The following is a 21,924-nucleotide window of genomic DNA, read 5'->3' as shown; positions in this document are numbered from 1 at the left end:
AATCATGATGATGAGTCATAACGAGTTGACGACGAACTTCTGAAAAGTATTGCCTAGTGTACCTCGTCTCTCGGGAATGTCCGGTGATTCCCGGAGGCGTGGTGTCAGTGGCAGCGGGAACCGATTGGCCAAATCGTAGCAAAACACGCGCGCGGTCGCCCCGCGCCTTGCTGACGGCGCGTACCTGCTGCGTGCCGGTACGTGGTTCATCATAGACCTTTAGTACTGTCCGCAGACATGCAAATAATGTTGGCACGTTGTTTATTTTGTACATTATAGTACAGAATTGTGTGCTGCCTCGTTACTCTTGTGGGAAGTTGGTGGTGTTGTCTTGTCTCGGAAAACACGTAAAGCCATCGTCCAGGTCGTTATCAATAAAATTTCATAGTGATCGTAAAATAGATACCTATCTAAGACTGTCAGCATTACTATCTAACACAATAATGTCTTAAAATGTCTTCAGACAATTGTTGATCGAAGCAGCAGAGGGTTAAGCTTAATGTTATAATGGAAACTACCAAGTTCTAGTGAGGCTCACAGACACATAACTGAGGGTGACAGGCACATATCTGAGGGTTACAGGCACATATCTGATGGTGGCAGGCACATATCTGAGGGTTACAGGCACATATCTGAGGGTTACAGGCACATATCTGATGGTGGCAGGCACATATCTGAGGGTTACAGGCACATATCTGAGGGTTACAGGCACATATTTGAGGGTTACAGGTATATATCTGAGGGTCAACTATCCAGTTGTCCAGTGGATAGTCTCGGTGGCTGTGGCTTTGGATCATGATGGTCCTTGTTTTGAACCCTGGGTCAGACTGTGAACTATTTTCTCAGAGCTTTTTATCTAAGCTTTTCGTTCTCAGAAATTTCAAGTAAAAATTCTCACGCCAGGTGTTGAGAAATTGGCGGTGTTATAACTTAGGTTGGTAGGAACACATGGCATCCAAGTCATCATGACATCTCAAAGAGATCATTTACCTACATAGAGTTTAACATTTTTTTCTCTCATTCATTTATTTGCATTAGGTATATCTCATTCTTTCTTATTTTTTAATTTTTTAACAATGTTATAAAAATACCTAATAGATAAGTATAATACAAAACACTATTAAAATTTATAAAAAAAATAAATTTATCCCCCCCGCTGCGGGACATTTGAGTGCCCAAGCAACCGGTGGTCAGGGCTCCAGAGTGAGGAACCTCCACACAATACGCGCTGTCTCAAGAATTACTGCCTTCCGTATCCGACTCTTGATTCCACAGTTAATCTAAAGCTTCTTAAGGTGTTGGTCGAAGCTTTTCGCTATAAGACATAGTATGGCGGTAATCTCGTGAGAGAGTTAAACGTTGCTCGCCAACCCACATTGGTGCAGCTTGATGGGTCTAGGCGACGTCACGCTTCTAGACTAACACCAGCGCTGTGTGAATGTGTTGACGTGACGAGATAACATAATCTAGACATACCTACAGTGCGATAGTGTTTGTCGGCAAACAGCATAAAACAACGGGCCGTTGTCTGTGTGTGTGGGGGCGTGGCTTGCGGGAGGCGTTCTATATTTAAACTGCATGTTACAACTACCCTACGGTGGAGGTGCTCTGGTATGTCAGGTGATCGTATTGTCGCACCTAACCTCAAGAATAAGCTTGAGGTTGGGTGTCTTCTTTTTTTAATCGCTAGGTGGAGTTACCTTTTTGTTAAACAGTCGTGTGACTTTAAAGATTGTTAAAGAAGTTAATACACATTTATTATTACATGTTACAATACATAAAGATAGCTAATGACAATTTTTTCAAGAGAATGAATCCAAACCGTTATAACTAAAATCTAGACTTTCGGAATTGGTGACTATCACGACCAAAACTTATAAACACATTAGGTACCTACACCAAAAACCATCAAGAAATATTAAAAAAAAATAATAATTTTGATTTGGTTCAACAAACCAAAGACCTCTTGAATAGGTATAAAGCATCATTATACCCACACAACAGGAGCAGCCGTAGTAGTTTTGTACTATCTATGCTGTAAGAGCAACAATTCATCTCAATGATAAATAACTCGATTAATTTATTAAAGGTTGAAATGACAAATTTCCCCCGCGACACATTGTTACAACACATCTGCAGTGTTGGGGTAAAACAGTAATTAGCATCGTTCATCGATACATAAAGAGTCGCATCAAAACCGGTCACACTAAATAAACTCCTAAACTACCCGTGTAACGTTGAAAAAACAATGTTTACTGCCCGTGATGAATCGAGTTATTTTATAGCCCTACCCCAGTCAACGAGACCTGAACAGGGCCACGACCGTTCAGAACAAGCGACAAGCGATATCAAATGATCAATAGAATGGAATACCTATAACTTCAAAGAACCATAGTCGCCGCGCGTGATATCAACTTCAAATACGTTCGTACTTTATCTTGTTTTTATCGTTGAATGTGCCGTCGCTACGCAAAAGTTTGTGGCCCAACGGCTACGTGTGTAAATCGTAAAAAGTTGCACAAATTAACTTTCAATTGTTACATTGCAAAATGGTTTCTATTGAATCAGAATTAAGATACAACGCACGGTAAAAACGAAGTCGCATTTGCTGACAAAAGACAAAAAACAATGTTTACAGCCCATGATGAATCGAGTTATTTTATAACGTAACCCTAGCCGGGCGCGGCCCTATCAAAAGTGTAACCCTACGTGGTAAAAAGCTTGCGAAATTCACCTTTTCACCTAAGTATTGCAATACGACATCTATTTGTAAAATAATAAGGTGCAAGTGGGCGGTAAAGACAAGTTTGTTGCCGGCTCATACGTTTGTGGATGCGATATAGGTGGGGTTCGTCGACTGGGCGTAGCCAGAGGCGGGGCCTCGCCACCAGTCGCGGAGGCACCTTAGTTCGGAGCGAGCGGCTCGAGATGCCGCACAACTATGAGTCCTCCAAGTTTCGCGATCCGAGACTTACTGCCCGAGGCCTCGTCGCGTTCTCCTTCGCCCTCGGACGGCGAGCTCGACGTCACGGGCACCGAGACCCCTCCCCCGGGCTCCTCCGCCACCACAGATGAGAAGAAAAACGAGAAGCCGGCCTACAGCTACAACGCTCTCATCATGATGGCCATCCGCAGCAGCCCGGAGAAACGCCTCACTCTCAACGGCATCTACGAGTACATCATGAAGAACTTCCCCTACTACAAGGAGAACAAGCAAGGTTGGCAGAACTCCATACGACACAACTTGAGTCTGAACAAATGTTTCGTCAAAGTCCCGAGGCACTACGACGATCCGGGTAAAGGCAACTATTGGATGTTGGACCCATCTTCGGATGACGTGTTCATCGGCGGAACAACCGGGAAGTTGAGGAGGAGGTCGACCGCCGCGTCGAGGTCGAGATTGGCCGCTTTCAAAAGAGGTGCCATTCTGCATCCCATGTTCGGCAACCCGTACGCTTCGCTAGTTGGGTTGTACCCTCCGTTGTTGTCAGTGTACGGAAGATACGCCTTGCCCAGTCCGCTGCTGAGGCTGCCGCCGCCTCCGCCCAACCCCTACCACCAGCTGTACCGACGACTGCACGGGCTATCTCCTCCGGTGAGTCCGCCAGATCAAGATCAGGATACCCACATGGTGAAGCACAGTTGATCGGATCGGTGTACGAGTCTTCAGCGAATATTCTCGCGATATTATGGCACGAGGACCATCCCTTGCTCTGATCTTGTGACGGTCAACGCAACTGCTGTTACTGGCTCAATTTATGGAACTGTTGCTGATGATGAGAGCAACGGAAGGTTGCTATTGCACGATCGGTATGTAGAGCTAGGCGAGGATCAGAAGTGCTGGTGAACTATTTCGAAGTTTTTCGAAGTGACTGTGATAGGACGAGCGTGTGTATTATAATCGTTTGTATTTTGTAAAAAGTGGTACTTCTATTTATTTATTGACGTAAGATTCTATTTAATGAAATTAATTTGATGTTAAGAGGCTAGAAAGTTATATCGGACGCAATAAATGTCTCCAAAAAACCTTGGAAGTTTATACTCATTGTCTTGTTATCCTACATTATCGCATGACCCAATTAATTGAATATCTAAGAGCTAATAAAGAAGTGCAGATGGTATTTTGACTGAATATCTAAGTAACATACCTACAAGAATATTTTAGATTTCATGTAATGATTCAGTCTACAATAATGATGTAAATTTGAAGTTAAATCAGTGCCAAATTAATCGATTTAATTAATATTGCAACTTCTAGCATTGATAGGATAAAATCACGGAAGGTATACCCTTCAAACGTAGTAAACGATAAGTAATACCAATTTGATTCTTATAAAACATAATTTTATTGGCATTTAGTTAGTTGGTACTATATGTAAGTACTTTATCAAATACTATTTAAATATCACGTATCTCAAAATGGTGAAGGAAAAACACTGTGAGGAAACCTGAATACCTGAAAATTTTCTTGATTCTCTATGTGTGTAAAGTCTGCCAATCCGCATTTGGCCAGCGTGGTGGACGAAGCCCTCTTACTCTGATAGGAGACTAGTGCTCAACAGAGAGACGAATATGGGTTGATAATGATGATGAATCAAATATTTACTTTTCACAATTATCTGTCTAGTTACTTTTCTATAATTTGTTACTGACATGCTTAAAGATGTTGATAAGAATAAAAAAAAACATATTATAGGATGGTATGTTGCACAAAGATGTATATGTATATAAGAAAAGTCCACAATGCTGTTTGTGACCTTTTCAAGTTATTTTGTCATAAACGGTGATTACTTCATAGCCTTCCAGGAAAAAAGGATATTATGACCATCTTCATCGGCTTTTCTTCCGTGCCGGATGCATGAAATGTATTTTCCAACGGAATATAAAAACAAGGCATGTTATGAGTATGTTGGCATGTGTGACACTTTGCACTTGAAAAAGGATTTGAAATGTATGGTTATCAGAAGAAAACTTCTTTGATAAATGCAGATGTTATGATCTAGGTACATAGGAATATATATAGCGTTATAAGTAAATATAGTAGAGTAGGTACGGTTATGTCTGTCTGCAAGGTACCTAATGGTTTCCACTTAAAGTAATGTGAGCCATGTGCTTGTTTCATTAATAATAATGAGAATGTAAAAAATAAACCGACAGTATAAAAGAACAACAATAATCTCTCTACAAATTACCAACATATTACCAATAGGTAAAACAAACAAAATTTAAAATAACTTGGCTATTGATATTATATTGGCTATAGATAAGTGAATTTTATGCTTCTCTAGAAACTAAGCTAAGTAAGCAAAATAGACAGCTATAAAGTATATACAACTATTATTTCTTAGTATGGTCCTTGCGTAAATAGGAAATTTCTGTAGGTATACTTAAGAGATACGTCGAGATAGCTCACAAAAAATCATTATCTTAATGTTTAGACACACTCGCTTACCTACCATATCTAATATCGACGGTCATTTAGCACAAAACATAGAAGAAGTTGAGTCTAAATGAATTGAAACAAATCTAGTTAAACTAAGTAGAGAGTTTGACCTTGAAAATTCGTTTACTTTAACTAATAAAAACATAGGTAAGTACGTATCAAAGTATGTTTAAGTCTCTAAAAATTTCTTAGATTTTAGAGCCATTTTCATTTGATTGGATAATGAACTTGGAGTTTCATATTTCAAACACAGGTTTCTAATTCATCAATTTGCACTAAAACATCATAAAATTGGAAACGGGCACTTTTATAACGACTGCAATCCAAACTCTCATATTGTGAGGTAGTACGCGACTAGCTTATTTTTGGAATCAATTTTTTTTTAATTAACAGTTAAGTTGCTTCCGGAGATATTACCAATCCAATCTAAACACGTTCACAGCTCAATCAACTCTTCAATAGAGCTAAATAAAGCCTCAGCTATTTACGATTTGATTGGGTGTGTCCGATTGAATCACTATAACTTCATTTGCCGAGAGGTGAAACTCTGGTACCGTAAACTACCGACTTCATCAACACGAATATCAAGCTCTGATAACTGCGGCTTTGGAGGTGGTTTAATATACAAGAGATCTTGAGTTCAGTTCTGATTGTCCGAAAAAACTATTGTCGTAATTTCTGCGTAATCTTTTAGCTTTGTCATTATTACGGCCATAGCACGACTCACTATACGGCCCTTAGACCATTAATGCCCGGCCTCACTCCTTGTAACAAGATGAGCTTAGAACCACTATGCAGGTTGGCGGGCGTAGGGTGGTTTTTAATTATAATGTTATATTCTTTAACAGCCGGCTTTACGTGCTCTCCGAGACACTGGGTGTCTGTCAGATCGGCATTTATCCAAGTCCAAGGTGAGATTTTATATTTTAAATTTCTTAGAAGAAAAAAAAGCCACATAGGCCACACAGGCTATCCACTGGACGGATACAGTTAGGAGATAAATAATATCAGACAGAGAAATAATTTTCTGTTATTTTTCAGGAGGTAAATTATATCAGATCATAGCCGATGCCCCGCGGTTTATCCCGCGAAGTTCACGTTCCTGTAAGAATACGGGGGATAAAATATACATGGCACTCACAAATAACGTGGCTTTTTAGTAGTAAAGAATCTTTCAAAATCGGTTCTGTAGATCCAGAGATCCTCCTGCAATACCACTGACAGTACCTCTTTATAATATTAGTATACAAAAATACAGAATAAAATAACTTTTTAAGAAAATCGCTGACATTCAAACATTCCAGGAGCATAGGTCAATTACGGAAGAACTTATTTTGTAGTAATGTCGGTCAATTAGCGACAATAGTTTCAGAGATTGTATTATGAATATCTAGCTTTTTATAGCACCTATAATAATTTGTTATGGTATCTATAAGTAAAGATTGTTTATCTTAATCATGATTCATCAAAAATAAAAACAGAATAATATAAAATATAGCTTATTTATATGATTGGTAGCAGGCATCTGTTGAGAGTTTCAAATGGTATTTATTAATTCTATCATACCACATTCCGGGTCGAGCGGCGTGGCGAATTGGAGCTCTACAACTTCATTTAGTGATTGTGGGTTAAAACTAAAGATTGGTGTACACTTTATGAAGATCATAACGGAATTCTTGAGAAGATTTGACTTAACCTTTAAATTCAGTCTAAGTATAGTCAGCAGATAAATAGAGGCAATTTAGTGTTTCCCAAGTGCTGCAAAGATATGAACAAAGTGACACAAAATTATCAACATAGAAGATTACCTTGTCAAGTTAAAAATTAATGAAATTATCTACTTATTAGCCAATATCATATTCAAATGTGATGTAATGTGGTAGACGAACTTATATTTAGAAGATCTCGCTTGTTCATTCAAAAGCTTATTAAGATTTTGTTGCGATGCCGTATATCCATAAACTCTTTTTAACTACAAAACTTAACTGACTTCAAAGATGCACTCTAAAAAGCAAAAAGACATCGTACCTACCTATGTCCCTACTATTGATCGGTTTGAAGGCGGTGCCAAAAATGCTGTGTCCTAGCATAGTGATCGTAAACGCTACAGTATGGGCAATTTCGTTCTCAGGTTACAAAATAATAAAATTTAATTAATAATTTTAATTGTAAAAGAACCTACGACATGATTATAATAATATAAAATCTATTTTAACGTCGAATATATGAAAATTATACAAAGCTTAAAGCCCCGCGACTACTAACAGCCTATTTTAACGTTCAACCACAGGACCGTATTTTAAGGTGGTGAGATATGGAACTTACACCCACCATGCTTCTACAATTTGGGTTGGCGAGCTTATTACCTATAACTAAGGAGTACCTACGGTAAATAAATGTAATTCAAGTCTCACTATCTCCACGGTGAAGCAGGTAAAGTCGAAAGGATTGGGTTCGATTCTCGTGTCTAATCTAACCTAATCAGTATGTATCCAGCTTTAAGTTTTCTCCAAGTTTTCTAATATGAACACGTGGTTAAGGCGCGGGCGGCGCTTTCATCCGACTCTCGACGAGATTTATTGAGATTGCCATTTCGTTTCTTGATGGACTCGCAATATTATGAGAAAATAAATATACAGCTGTATATTATATTCAAATTATTTTTAATGGCTAATATTTTCTTTTAATTTCAAATTAATCTTAGGCATCGATGATTGTTTATTTATGACTTTTTAGTTTCATATTGAACGTGGAGTCCTGTTAGTGATGTCCGTTCATCTTAGACTATTGATAAGTATACTGTGACTATTGGTAATAAAATGCTGTACCTGATATGGCACGATTATACATAGATATTATTAAATATGTATATATAATATATGAACATGCATTATACGTATAGATAAACTGCCCCATTGGTCCAGTGGCTTCGGATCACTAGGCCCTGGGTTCGAGTCCCAGTTGGGCTTACGAAATATTGAGCATTCTTTTTGGCATCATCGTTCACAACCCACATTCGGCTCTCTGCTGAGCTCGAGTCTCCTCTCAGAATGATAGGGATTAGGTCAATGTGGACTATTGACCTAATCCACGCTGGTCCAGTGCAGATTGACAGACTTCACACACGCAGAGAATTTAAGAAAATTCCTGACGATGTTTTCCTTCACCGTTTGAGACACGTGATATTAATTTCTTAAAATGCACACAATTTGGAGTCAGAGGTCATATCCACTGGGCTATCACGGCTCTTTTGGAATTTGATTAATATGTTTAAAACAATTAGATATGGTTAACATATTTTATATACAAGCCACACATAAGATAACATAAATAAGTTATGAAATGACTTGCATTTTCTACCCTCATTTTTAATTTATTTGTTGGTAAGCAGTACTCATTAAGAACAGCAGTAGTATTGTCAGGGGCATGGTAGAATATTATCACTACTCGTGCAATGCCACTGAACATCAGGTGACACCATAGAGGAATTGGTGAGACAGTCAAGGACTAATACGTCCTCGAATAAAAAACAAACATGTTAACCGAATTAGTACAAGCTAGTGACGAGATATTCCTGGAAAGCGTTCGCGTTAACTCCCAAGGTGCAAGAGATGAGCCCAACAAAAACAAAGACAAATCCATATTTAGGAGCCGATTCCCGATATCAACGCGCCCATATTTAAACGGAGCTTAACCGAATGTCGCCACGACCACATTAGAGACTGTCTGTGCTGTATGTGGAGCGACTAAAAGTTGTACGAATTCGTCCCAAGAAACTTATATGACACTGACGACTAAGGTTGTGGTGGTTATCAGGGTTTTCATAATTGTCTGTTAATGATTTTTATGAGGATTTCAAGTTATTGGTTATTTTGTTTATTTATCATTTGGAGTGTGATATATTTTAATAGGCCTTGTTTTGTATACTTGGTTTTAAGAATTACGAGTCTGGAATGAAGAAAAAGTAATCACTGCAATTATCGAGGTCTAAAATACCCTATTAGATAAGTACATAACATGTCTCATGTCTATTATCGTCTTTAGGATGAAAAAATGTTTTTGTTCTAGCGTTTAGCCATAAAAGGCTCATAATAATAGATATAAATGTGTGGTGGTTAGTGACGCTAAACCACTTACCTTTATCAAATCATGACTATAACAATACAATCTGACGTTTCAAAAGAGCTAGTAAGCTAAACCTACCTGAAATAAATGAATGTTGAATTTTGGATTGGAATACGTTTTATACTTCGACAATTAAGACAAATCCATATTTTTAATTAAGGGTGTGAAAATTCTATTAATGCCTACCATACTTACATAGGGTAAAGGTATGAACTGACAACTCAGCTTTTATAATAATGAAACAATAAGGAAGCTCTGGCAGCCACAGGTTTTAAGTTCCTAAGACAAGAAGCAATAAGACAAAATGTCGTTAGCGCGCTCCAGCCCGCAGACCGAGCGCGTCTCATAAAACTGTGTGAAACGGGTTAATCGCCCGTAATCCCCAAACATATGTATTTGTCGCGCAGTTTTGACGTAGATTTACAATTATTTACCAGAAGCGCCGCCAAACGCCGCCTGCGCGTCCTCACGCTAAGCCGTCCGTAAGCTCTGCGTTGTTTATGCTCCGCGCGCGACGTCTAATTGTCTGTGGTCGGACAAACACGCGGTAACATCGACAACATGGCTGACTGATTTGTTTTTTATTTTTTTTACTTTAATTTATCTTGATTCCATTCAGATCTATGCAAATTTTATCTTGCCCTGTGTGTAAGGGTTATATCTTTTACGCTTTAAAACGATTTCCTGATATATAATATTCCTATAATACTGGATCAGCAGGTCAATTCACTAACTTTGACGTACCAGTGTTTTAGTGGACATAATACACAGTTTTCCCATTAGCTTATTGTTAGTCTCTAGACTCAAGTCACTTGATTTCGTATTCACTATTTATTTAATGCTAACTGGTCAGAATTACTAACCAGTGTGTTTGACATTGTGATTTTCGTAATCGAAAAATGCGGTTGTTATTGATTCCATGTTAATTATATGAGGATAATATACAGTTATTGTATAGTTCAGCTGTATATTAATTTATACTAAACTAGCGGACGTTCCCAACTCCGGTCTCGATGATTAAACTTATACGAGTATATAGTTTTATACAATTTTAGATATGTCACTGCGGCGAACAAAGGTGGCTAAATATCTTAATTTCATTTAGTCGCATTGTAAACAACGAAAGTTATTTTTAAACATATAGTACCTAAATAATTAAATATTGTCTACAATGTCGAATGTGTGAGTGTACAGAAAGTGTAAAAACAATATAAGTATACCAAACACAAAGTTGTGCATGCGCTCAGTGGAGTATTTGTGATCACTTTTTGCGGTGATTTTGTAGGCACGTATCTAATAATATAAAATCGTTGTTTGGTAATGATGAATATTCTTTAAAATAAGAACAATTTATTTATGTCTCCGTTTGGTGATTTATTAAGGGTCGCGTTGGCCGCAGGTTTTCACAATATTTCTAGAGCGCAAGATGTTTGGTGTCGCGAGCGCTGCGCCGGGCTTATGCGGCTTAGGGTGTTGGGTTACAGCCAACGCCCTGTTGCTGTTGGCGACGGAACTTCGTGTTTGTCGCCAACAATCAAACATGCTTCACTGTCACATATATTATACCACTACAAAAACATTTGGGTACAATTATTAGGTCGATTTATTTATTTGTTGGATGCCTCACGTTTTTTATTTGCGATATTACGATGTGAATGTTACTTTCTAGGTTCAATCACGACTGTTGGCAAAGTCATTTCGCCTAGTTTAGTGTGTTTTTAAAATACATAAATTCTATTATTTGCAATCACTTTATTACAAGTATAACCCTTCTTTAAATCACACAAAGAAATATTAATCAATAAGTATATATTTTACTTCTTTAGAATTAAGTACATGACTATATGGATTTTTATAAAGCAGTTACAAAATAATAGTTAGCTAAGATAACATAGTCTGGCGAGTTCGTAGATGACACTCCCATGATATGCGGGCGACGGGGGGGAAAGACTGCGCGGGGGAAGTGAGGTGCATCAGTCGTGGGTTTTTCATTCATCGCTCGAGTGTTACGAACGAAGTTGCCAAGCTACATATAGGTCATTAAAGAACGAGTTTATGATTTCTTTCTCTGTCGATTTTAGGTATTCTAACGACGTGTCGGGCTAATCTCATAAACTGTAACTATTTTCATATAATTTCCACCAACAAAAGGACTATCAAAATAAGTTTGTAGGCTTTAAATTACTCGTATGATCCTATAAGTGCAAAACCGAGATGAATCCCCAGTTTACAATCACCACAATACTTTAGACGTCATTTAACGTATTCGTGCGAGGAAGAATGGAATAAGAATTCAAAAGGAGAAACGAAACGAAAATATGAATGAATATTTATAACTTCATTTCATTCTCCCGATGACAATTGCGAATCAAAAATTTAATCCTTTCGGACGTCGTCGCTAATCTCGTGTCAAAAAAATGGGATTATTGTGACGATCACAAAATGTCACAATTGGAAATATTTGGACCTTTTGTAATCTGTTTGTCCACATTCAGTTTATTATAATACTACTTACGTATTTATTTGGACACATTTGCTATTTTCAATGCGATTTTATAAATATTTCATCTTTAAAGCGAATGTTTTTCTTACGTCGAGAATGGTGTATTAAGAGAAGAAAGGGTATAATTATAGTAGAAAATTTGTAAGAAATCCATTCATAACTATGAATTGGAAACCTTTGTAAATGAAAGAAGGATTTTCTCGTAATAGAGCAATTTTTTTTTTCTAGCTAGACGTTATACTGTTCGATGTAAGTATTTTGGTTTGATATGTCACTATGCTTAAGCCTAAACATTTGGGCCTATTGTTTATTATCTCTAACCAAAATAGACAGATACCCATATAAATACAAACGGTCGTATAACATCTGAATCGTTTAGCTGAAAATTGATAATACATAATAAAATTTGTTTAACCTGTCTCTAGTCGTTGGAACACTAAACTTTATAGCAACCCTTCGCCAGAGACCCAATCTTAAAAGCTCAGTCGAAGCCCACAAAACTAATTAATACTCTTTATATGACCTACTTTTCTACCTGCCAAAGCTTCCTTAGTCTAAGATTAAACTATGTATGGGCTGATGAACTTTCAGTTTTTGTGAAACGATAAAGGTTTCGGTATCACTGGCTCTTAGCTTATAATTTAGAAAACAGGTATTCTATATACTTGTCTAGACATTTACACCTCACTGCCGGAGGTGACATCATGCTCCACAGACCTTATTTTGATATGTTTTTGTGTGCGAGATAAAATTGGATAAACTAATTACAGTTTTTGCGACGCGGCCAGTGATAGACATTTCTGTATTCATTAACTAATTATTATGTACCTATTTATATTGCCATTCATTAAATTAATTAATTGCTTATATTAAATATGCCGGTTTGGTGGGACCATTTTATAATTAACAAAAAAAGAAATGTTATAACTCTAGGTATTATAGTTGCTTGTTATTATTTTTTATGCAAAATAGGCTCTCGTTTGATCATGATCTCTGATGGTCGTTGTCTCTCCTGGATGGTACGTGTAGAAATAGTCCAAGATTGGACAAGTTTGTCTAGAAGATGCCTAAAATACTCAGATCATATTTTTGAAGTTTAGGACGATTTGAAGTCGTCTATTAAATTCAGCATTGCTGTCAATCAATCAAATCGTGATAGTCAATGCTCACAGGTCGATGGAAACAGGACAATAGCAGCAGCACTTTATAGGATGTGTTCCATGTTGTTTTATTGTTTATATTTTATCGACGATTATTATAGTTAACTGTATACTATACTACTCTACTGTATCTACTACTTAAGCAAGGTGGGTCATCTAATTGTTCCATCAATTATAACTATAAAAAATGTTCGTGGACTTTTGTCAATGAGATTGTAAATGGATAACTGTACCCACCACTTCGCAAGGGATTCGACCGGCGATTGTTTAGTAGAGTCGTAGTTTAGGGTTTGAGTTCATTAACAAGCGCGGCGGGTGATGTGTTAGTAAACAGAGCGGTTATGAACTCTTCGCCTCCTCTGATGTTTCATAACAGGCGGCCGTTCTCAGAATGCTCGCCTGGCGATTGTTCTTAAAATGTTTACACCAGCACGGTTAGCAGCCTGCTCGGGGGGGCTAAGTAATATACGAGTGTAGCTGCTTCCAAACGCAAGGCCACAAATCAAAATGTACTAAAACCACACATTCGTAAGTCAATGAATAACAACATTATTTGGCTATTCTCCAACCAATCAAAGCAACCGCACCCTTAACACAAATTTAAATTACCATAATCTACCTATGTAGTTAATAAGACACCTGTTAAAACAGAATAGTGTCCAGACAAAATCTCTTGAGGATGTTTTGGTTTATGAGAAAAACGAGCTTCGTGGAATTTAGATGATGCTGCCACTTAATTTACTCGGTTATTTTTCGGATAATAATCATCACGATCTTTGTCATCTCTGTCATTACTGTGTTCTTCTACAACTGGACTCCGCGTTCCTTCCATCGAGCCACATAGATGTTCCGTCAGTTATGTTGAACTGTTTCGTAGTTGTTACGATGCAGAACGACCGCGAGCTCATCGTTGCGGGCTCGAGCGAGGTGGTCGCGGATGTTCGCTCACCTGGGGCGTACTATTTTCGCCATTCCTGAAAGCTTCAGCGTTTCGTCGGAACGCGTTGTTCGCTAACGAGAACCAGTCGCGGCACATCAAAGCGCACCGCATCAAAGGCGCGCCGACAACGTTTATCGATCGGTTCACTTTCTTCTAAATTATTTGTAAATAGTTGAAATAAAATTCAAAATATTTGATCCGGCTCACTTTGCTTTGCAACGGGAGGTTCTGTGTTTGATTTCTAGTTATTCAGGGATCATTAAGATTGTAGGTACATATTGAGATAGATTTTGAATATCAGGTCTGATCTGGTGATTCAGATCGTTTGGCTATAAGTACCTACTTACCACGAACTTTCTAAAAAAACCAATATCATCATAGCCAGAACCAAGACTTAAGTGAGCGTAGCTGATCAAGGAAAACATTTGAAGTGAAAACATAACATCTTATGGGAAGGTAAACCGCTTAGTAACGCGTGACGCGTAACGCGTTACGGTGCCACTCTGTCTGGTTTACGCTCAGGAATTTTGTTACTGTCAAAATGTTCTTCTCCAACCATTCACTGTGTAATTATTTTATTTTATTATAGCCTGGTTATTTATTTATTACTATTATTATATATGCATATATATATATATATATATATATTTTAATTTATAACCCATCCCATTTCCGGGCAAAGGCCTCCCCCAAACTCCTCCAAAGTTTTTGATTTGTCTTTTGGTGCCATGTAGGGCCCATGTACTCTACTAGGTCGTCTCTCCATCTACATAATGGTCTTCCTTTTCTTCTCTTGTTATATCTTGGGCACCAAGCATTAATTTCTGTAGACCACCTGTTGTCCTTCCTTCGCATTATATGTCCTGCCCAATTCCATTTATTTTTCATGGCCATAGTTATTGCGTCTTTTGTTTGAAGTTTCCTTTTGATTTCTTCTTTTGTATATTTATCTAAAAGACGAATATTTAATATTGCTCTTTCCATTTTCCTTTGTGCAACTTTCATTTTAATTGCAGTTTTCTTTGTTAATGACCATGTTTGTGAGCCATAGGTAAGTATGGGTAAAATACAATAGTTGAAAACTCTTCCTTTCATCTCCACTTTAATTTTTTTGTTATTAAAAATAAATTTTAGTGACCAAAATCTTTTCCAAGCGTTTTCTATATGTCTATCTATAATCTGTTCCATATTATTGTAATCGTTTAGTGTCAGAGTTTGTCCCAAATATATAAATTTATCAACTTTGTCTATGATTTTGTTATTGATATAAATATTGGTATTATTGTTGATAGTTGACATTACTTTTGTTTTGGATTCATTCATTTCTAGTCCTACTATAGTACATTGCTTGTTTAAATCTGTCACCATTTGTTGTAATTGTGTTCCTGACGAGCTAATTAAAATGATATCGTCCGCAAACCTTAGGTTTGTTAGATGTCTTCCATTAATTTTAACGCCGTAATTTTCCCATTCTAAATGTTTAAATATTTCTTCCAGAACACTGTTGAATAGCTTCGGCGATGCAGGGTCTCCCTGTTTTAAGCCTCTCCCTATGTTAAAGAAATCACCTGCTTTCTCTAGGATTATCCTGGCTCTACTATTTTTATAAATAGTTTGTAGAATTCGTACATATTTTGGTTGTACTCCCTGTGTTATAAGTGCCTTCCATAAGTATTCAAGCTCAATAGAGTCAAAAGCTTTAGTGAAGTCTATAAAAGCCAGAAATAGTGGTATTTTATATTCTTTTGCAGTTTCTATTAATATGTTTAAAGTATGAAGGTGGTCTGTTGTGGTAAATCCTTTTCTAAAACCTGCTTGCTCTAAAGGCTGTTGTTCTTCTAATACTGTTGAAATTCTTTTGACTAATATTTTTGAAAAGACTTTATAAATATTTGAAATAATACTTATTGGTCGGTAATTATTTATTTGTGAGGGATCACCTTTTTTAAACAGAAGAGTTATGTCTGTTTCAGACCATTGCGTTGGTATCCTTTCAGTGACTATTATGTCATTAAATATATTCTGTAAAGGTTCCAAAAGTTCGTCTACTCCGATTTTTAACAGTTCAGCACTGATGTAGTCTGTGCCTGCACTTTTCTTGTTTTGCAAAGATTTGACGGCATCTAATATTTCCTCTTTAATAATCAATGGCACTGTTTCATTCTCACCCATTAATTGTAACTTATATGTTTGATTTTGTAAGGTGTTCGGTACATATCTGGATGTATATAATGTTCTAAAGAAATTTGTTGCTGTATCTAGTATATCCAGTCTATTGGTGTATAGCTTATTACTCTGATTTTTTAAATTTGGCATCCAGTTCTTCCCATATTTATCTAATAGTTGACGTTCTATCTTACGAATTGAGCAGTTATCCTTCAATTGTATGGTTATATTTTCATTCTCAAAGTCATTGATGTCCTTTTTTATAGCCTTCTTAGTTCTTTTATTTAGTATTGTTAGTTCTTTTCTTTGTAATTCTGTTTTTAGATTATAGTTAAGTGTACTTCTTTGCTCAATTAGCTTTTTAGTATATTCTGAAAGCCTCATTTCTTTTTTTGATTCTGTTGGTAGGGTCTTTTTTGCACTACATGAAATAATTCTAATGAAACTATCATATTTTTGTTGCATGTTTAAATCCTTTTTCCAGTTTGTAAACTGTTTTTTAAGAGTTTCTTGATATAATTTGTTGTGTTCTGTATTTCCATATATGTTTGGTTTAAGTGCATTGACTTTTCTGACTTTTCTGGTTGGTTTTATGTTAAGACAACTACGGACGAGTCTATGATCAGTAAAGAATTTGAAATTATTTATTACATCGAGATTTGTAAAAATATTCATATGCTTTGTTATTATAAAGTCTATTTCATTCTTATATTTTTTGCATGGGGATTGCCATGTCCACTTTCTGTTTTTTCTTTTTTTAAAGTATGTGTTGACTATTTTTAGGTTGTGTTCTATAACAAATTCCATTAACAATTTTCCTCTCTCATTAGTTTTTCCGTATCTATGTGGACCTACATTGTTGTAATATCCTGATAGGTCCGTGCCAACTTTACTATTGAAATCTCCCATGATTATTATATATTCGTTGGGGTTACTCTCCGTGTAGATGTTGCTTAATAAGGTGTAGAAAGAGTTTATTTCATCCATATGAGCCTTCTGTGTTGGAGCATAGACTAGTATAAAGCAGAATGTTTGTTTTTCGGAGAGTTGCATTCTAAGGATGGCTATTCTATCGTTAGGGGCTTTAAACTCTAATATATTGTTTTTCCACTTTTTATGAATAATGAATCCAACCCCATATTCGCTAGAATCATTTCCTTTGTAGCATAATATCAATTGTTTACGTTCCTCAATTTTTAATCCTTCTCTCCTTGTTTCACAAAGTCCTATGACATCCCATTTTATACACTTAAGGGCATTTTCCAATTCTATTATACGGTTGTGGGATAGAAGAGTCCTGACATTTAATGTTCCCAAGTAGAAATTATTTTTAATTTTTGCTTTCCTTAAAGAGTTTTTGGTAGAGTTTTCGGTGTAGTCTATTGTAGAGTTTGGGGGGTATTGGTCATTCTTCCCCATGGTGACCAGCCATCGTGGGGAAATAAGGTTCATGTCTGTTTGCTTTATATTTTTATTTAGGGGAGTAGTGTTGTATTGAGTTGGTTGTAGGTGCTGTAGTTGCTATTCATTATGATGTAGAGTTGAATCAAATTTTTGATTGTATGTTTTCGGTTGTACATATTTATCCATAGAATTTTGGCTTGAAATAGTGTTTGTCGATAGTTTATTTTTCTTAGCCACAGAGTATTTTTTTATAATGCCCGTAACCTTTTGTTCCGTTTGGCTTTGAGGTGAAATTTCAAGTTCCCTCTTTTTTTTATCTTTCACAATATTGTTAGAACTATTTTTGTTTAATATAACTATTTTGTCGTAACGAAGCACTGCATTTTTTCCTTCTGATCTTTCTTTTTGCAATTGATCCTGAAGAGATTTTCTCACAGCCAAGACTTTTTCTGGGAAATCTTCCTTTATATAAATAGAAGAGTCATTTAGAGATTTTTGATTTTTCAAAATACTAATTTTTTTGCCAAATGTTGTAAAGGTTACATTTATAGGACGTATTTTGTTCTCTGTTTTTTTTCCAATTCTTCTTACAACTTCAATTTCGTTTCTCTCACATGGTATACTCATTCTATTTTTCACTATGTTCATAATTCTCTGTTCCAGCTCATAGTACGATCGTTCACCTTCTTCGATGCCGAAGAATATAATATTTCGCATTCTGACCTGTTTTTCCAGTAATGATAAGCGCTTTTCTTGGTCTTGGTTTGTATGTATAATATCGTCGATTTGAAGCTGGATATTAGAGAATTTTATATCAATGTTTTCATTTATATTTTGCGTAATTCTAGATTCCATACTTTTTAATGATTCTTGCATATCTCGTATAATATCTACTCTTAATTCCTTCAACAATGATGACAGTTCCATTGACATTGACATTGACGCCTCGCGTTGTAATGACATTATTTTGACAATGACAAATCTGACACGCAGCTGTCAGCGTTATTAGCTGTTATTGCTTGATAGTTAGTCTTGCTGTCAATAGATGGCGTTGTAAGGTTGTAAGGTTGTCACTGTGTAATATAAACCATAAATTACCTGAATTAACCAGAATTAAGTAATAAAAAAAAGCTTATTCTCAAATTAAACAATTTCAATATTGGATAGGTAGTTCAGTTTAAATTAGTTTCACTTCTGTTGAGCGACCTGAGACGTACACGTTTCACAGTTAAATTAATCTTTTAGGTTATGATGATGAATGAATAGCTAAAATCTTTCTAAATTCAGAACTCTTGTAAAATAATCCCTTAGATCTTCTAGTGCAATACCTACCTACTTAAAATAATAAAAGTAACAAAAGAAAAAATTAAAAAACACAAAACTCCCTCAAGCACGCAAGTGCTGACAGAATAAACAATTCGTTTGCAAACTTTTTGTTTTCACTTTTTACCCTCGAGCGCACAGTTTAGCATTAAAGTCTCGATTACAGCAAAAAAAACTATTTGCGAAATTCCGCGTTCCGCTAGAGCGGGCCCCCGAGCTGAACTAAGATGGAATTAAGATAAAAATGACATTGTTTGCGGTAATTATAGTATTGGCTTGTATTGTCGGATCGAATTTCTCGTGTTTTGAGATATTTGGAAGCAGAACAAATGGATTGTAATACGATATTTTATGCGATAGCAGGTAATGACGCAACTTGTTTGCGGAGAAAAACAATTACACCACTCTTTTCATCTTTTTTACAAACTTTTTTTAAATTATATTTATTATTTAAAAAAATAAAATAATAATGTATGTGTAAGTGGTATGCAGGATGGCTTGGTTAAACATAACAGGACTACACACATGATTTGCAGGACATGCAAATCATGTTCTACATGTTGAGCCCGTCAACCTGAGATGTCTGAGACTGTGAGACATTGGGGATTGTGTGCCTGTCATTTCACCAACAATCATACCTAGACCAGAATACAGCAAGTCTGCACTGGCTGCAGAAATAATTACGGCAGTAGATCCGAACTTCAGTCACAAAGAGCTGCTTTTACAGCAGGATTTATATTTACAAGTTGGCGTTTCTTGAAAGTTTTGAACATAATACACAATAGTATCCATGATAAATATTGCGGAAAGTCACAACCGTTTGACAGGTGCGTTGGTGAGTAAAACTGACTGTGTCTTCAATGATAACACTCTTTTCGTTATATACTTAGTTGTACACTCAAATGCGTTTAGTCTACACCATCTTAGCTCTACATCATAAGCAAAAAGCTCTACATACAGGAGCATTTAACCACTGGATAGTCTTTAAGGCCAAGTTCGAGCTTCTTTAGTATTTTAGTCGAGTACGAACGATTTTTGGGCAGTAAATCAAAAAATTGTTCGTATTCGTTCGGCCTATAAGACTGTGTCTCCAATGAACGTGTCTTTAGTTTGTTCACTCAAACAAATCTATCGTCTTACTACTACATCGAAACAGACTTCCAGAAAACGATTGACTTTGTACTTACGGTCAAAAGACTTCATGTGGGTAATAGATGGACATTGTACCAACTGGCCAAGCGCTCAAAAACATACTCCTTATTCCACAGTGTCGTAAAGTATCGTCGAGGCACAGCTCGTAGAGACGTGTGGGTGTAACGCGATGTTAGTCTCATTGAGGTTATTAAATTAGATTGTGACCCCTGCGCCGAGGTTAACTCCGGTAATTGCGGCTCTCGGCGGCTGATTGCTGTGTGGACAATAAGGGGCAGCTATTTACTGTTCACGACGTGCCTCATATCATAGCCATCGACCTCAATGCTCGCCCGTTTATGTTTCTTACATTAACTGTTAATTAAGCTAATCTTCTTCATGTACAGAATAATGATTTGCTGTCAAAGAAGCAGCTGTATTTTTAAATTGCTAATTTGATAAAAAATACTACCTGGCTTAACTAGGGACATATAATTATCTCATAGGTAGTTTATGTAGAGTCATCGTGTTCCAGTATGGTTGGCGAATTGAAGCGCATTAGGACCAAGATACATAAATTATTATCTCGACGCGTGAGAAAGACGAAATCTCGACAGACAAATACTCAGTCACCACCACCGAGATAGACAAATGTTAACAACATCTCTTTTTCGACTCAAGATAATATGACGTAGTGCGCATTATAGGCCTACAGGTTAACAGCTAATCAGTCTAAAGGTTGTAGCTCATTAAAGCCACTCGGGACTTGACCCGCACCGTCTTGCCTCGAGTGGTTAGTATTAATCGTATGGATTTGTATGGGCACTCACTACATCAACGCCGTACCATCACCAGATCACCTCGCTCGTGAGGTGTCCACTCGCGGACTGAGAGTGGACCACTCGATGATAGCTCGCTGACACACGGGCACACTTAGGGCCAAACTGATAGACTACTCGGCAAATAGTTGACCACGCGGCGTCCAGTCGTGGTCCATCTGTCGACTACAAGTGAACGCTTAGCGACGAGGCGGTGCGGGTGGGGTCCCGGGTAAGCTACGACCTTAACAAGCATTACTTTGTGCTTTGGCATTAGAGGTATCATCGCAATTGTGCATAACATTTTCTACTCAAAAATATGTATTTTGAATTTTTGAACATTGTTTCCACTCGACGAAATAGTTAAAGTTCTTCAATGTTTGACTCGATGCTAATTAATTAGGATCGCCCTCCTCATCAAGCTAACGTTAGTGCGTGCATGACGCGCAGTTTGGCCATGTTGCTCGTCCGTCAGTAATTGAATGATTTTAAACCACTCGAAGCGATTAGTTCGCACCATCGCACCCTCTATAGTTTTTTTCGTGTCAGATGTTTTAAACCATTTTAAATTTAGTATGTTTTGGATCTGTTTACTTATTTCCCACTAAAGCAAAGCTCAGTGATAAGATTGAATAAATATTAATGTAGTAAACATGTCAATAATATTTTTAATATTTAGTTTTTCTGCCTGTCAGCGATCTGCAAATAATTATGTACAATGTACATATTCCAAATAAAAATTTCTGAGTGTACGTATCTAATGAGATTCATGGCATACTTAATAGGACAATTTTGCCTTAGGTTGACAGAGACAGGGCAAAGCATTTTAGGACATAATCTATACTAATATAATAAAGCTGAAGAGTTTGTTTGTTTGTTTGATTGAACGCGCTAATCTCTGGAACTACTTG

At 36.8% G+C, this 21,924-nt stretch overlaps 1 protein-coding gene across 1 annotated transcript; it reads left to right on the top strand.

Annotated features, from left to right (window-relative positions):
* The first annotated feature begins 2,880 nt into the window (after positions 1–2,880).
* On the top strand, positions 2,881–4,045 carry LOC112048829 (fork head domain transcription factor slp2-like). Its single transcript, XM_024086507.2, has one exon. The coding sequence runs from the start codon at positions 2,942–2,944 to the stop codon at positions 3,644–3,646; it is 705 nt and encodes a 234-aa protein (XP_023942275.1). The 5' UTR covers positions 2,881–2,941; the 3' UTR covers positions 3,647–4,045.
* The last annotated feature ends 17,879 nt before the right edge of the window (positions 4,046–21,924 follow it).

This window comes from Bicyclus anynana, chromosome 9, assembly GCF_947172395.1.
Source record: "Bicyclus anynana chromosome 9, ilBicAnyn1.1, whole genome shotgun sequence".
Taxonomy (NCBI): Eukaryota; Metazoa; Arthropoda; class Insecta; order Lepidoptera; family Nymphalidae; genus Bicyclus; species Bicyclus anynana.
The sequence above is the reverse complement of the archived record's forward strand: the minus strand, read 5'-3'. Positions and strand labels throughout refer to the sequence as shown.

Coding starts and splice junctions, on each gene's coding strand:
- LOC112048829 (XM_024086507.2), top strand. CDS start 2,942: ATGAGTCCTCCAAGTTTCGCGATCCGAGACTTACTGCCCGAGGCCTCG.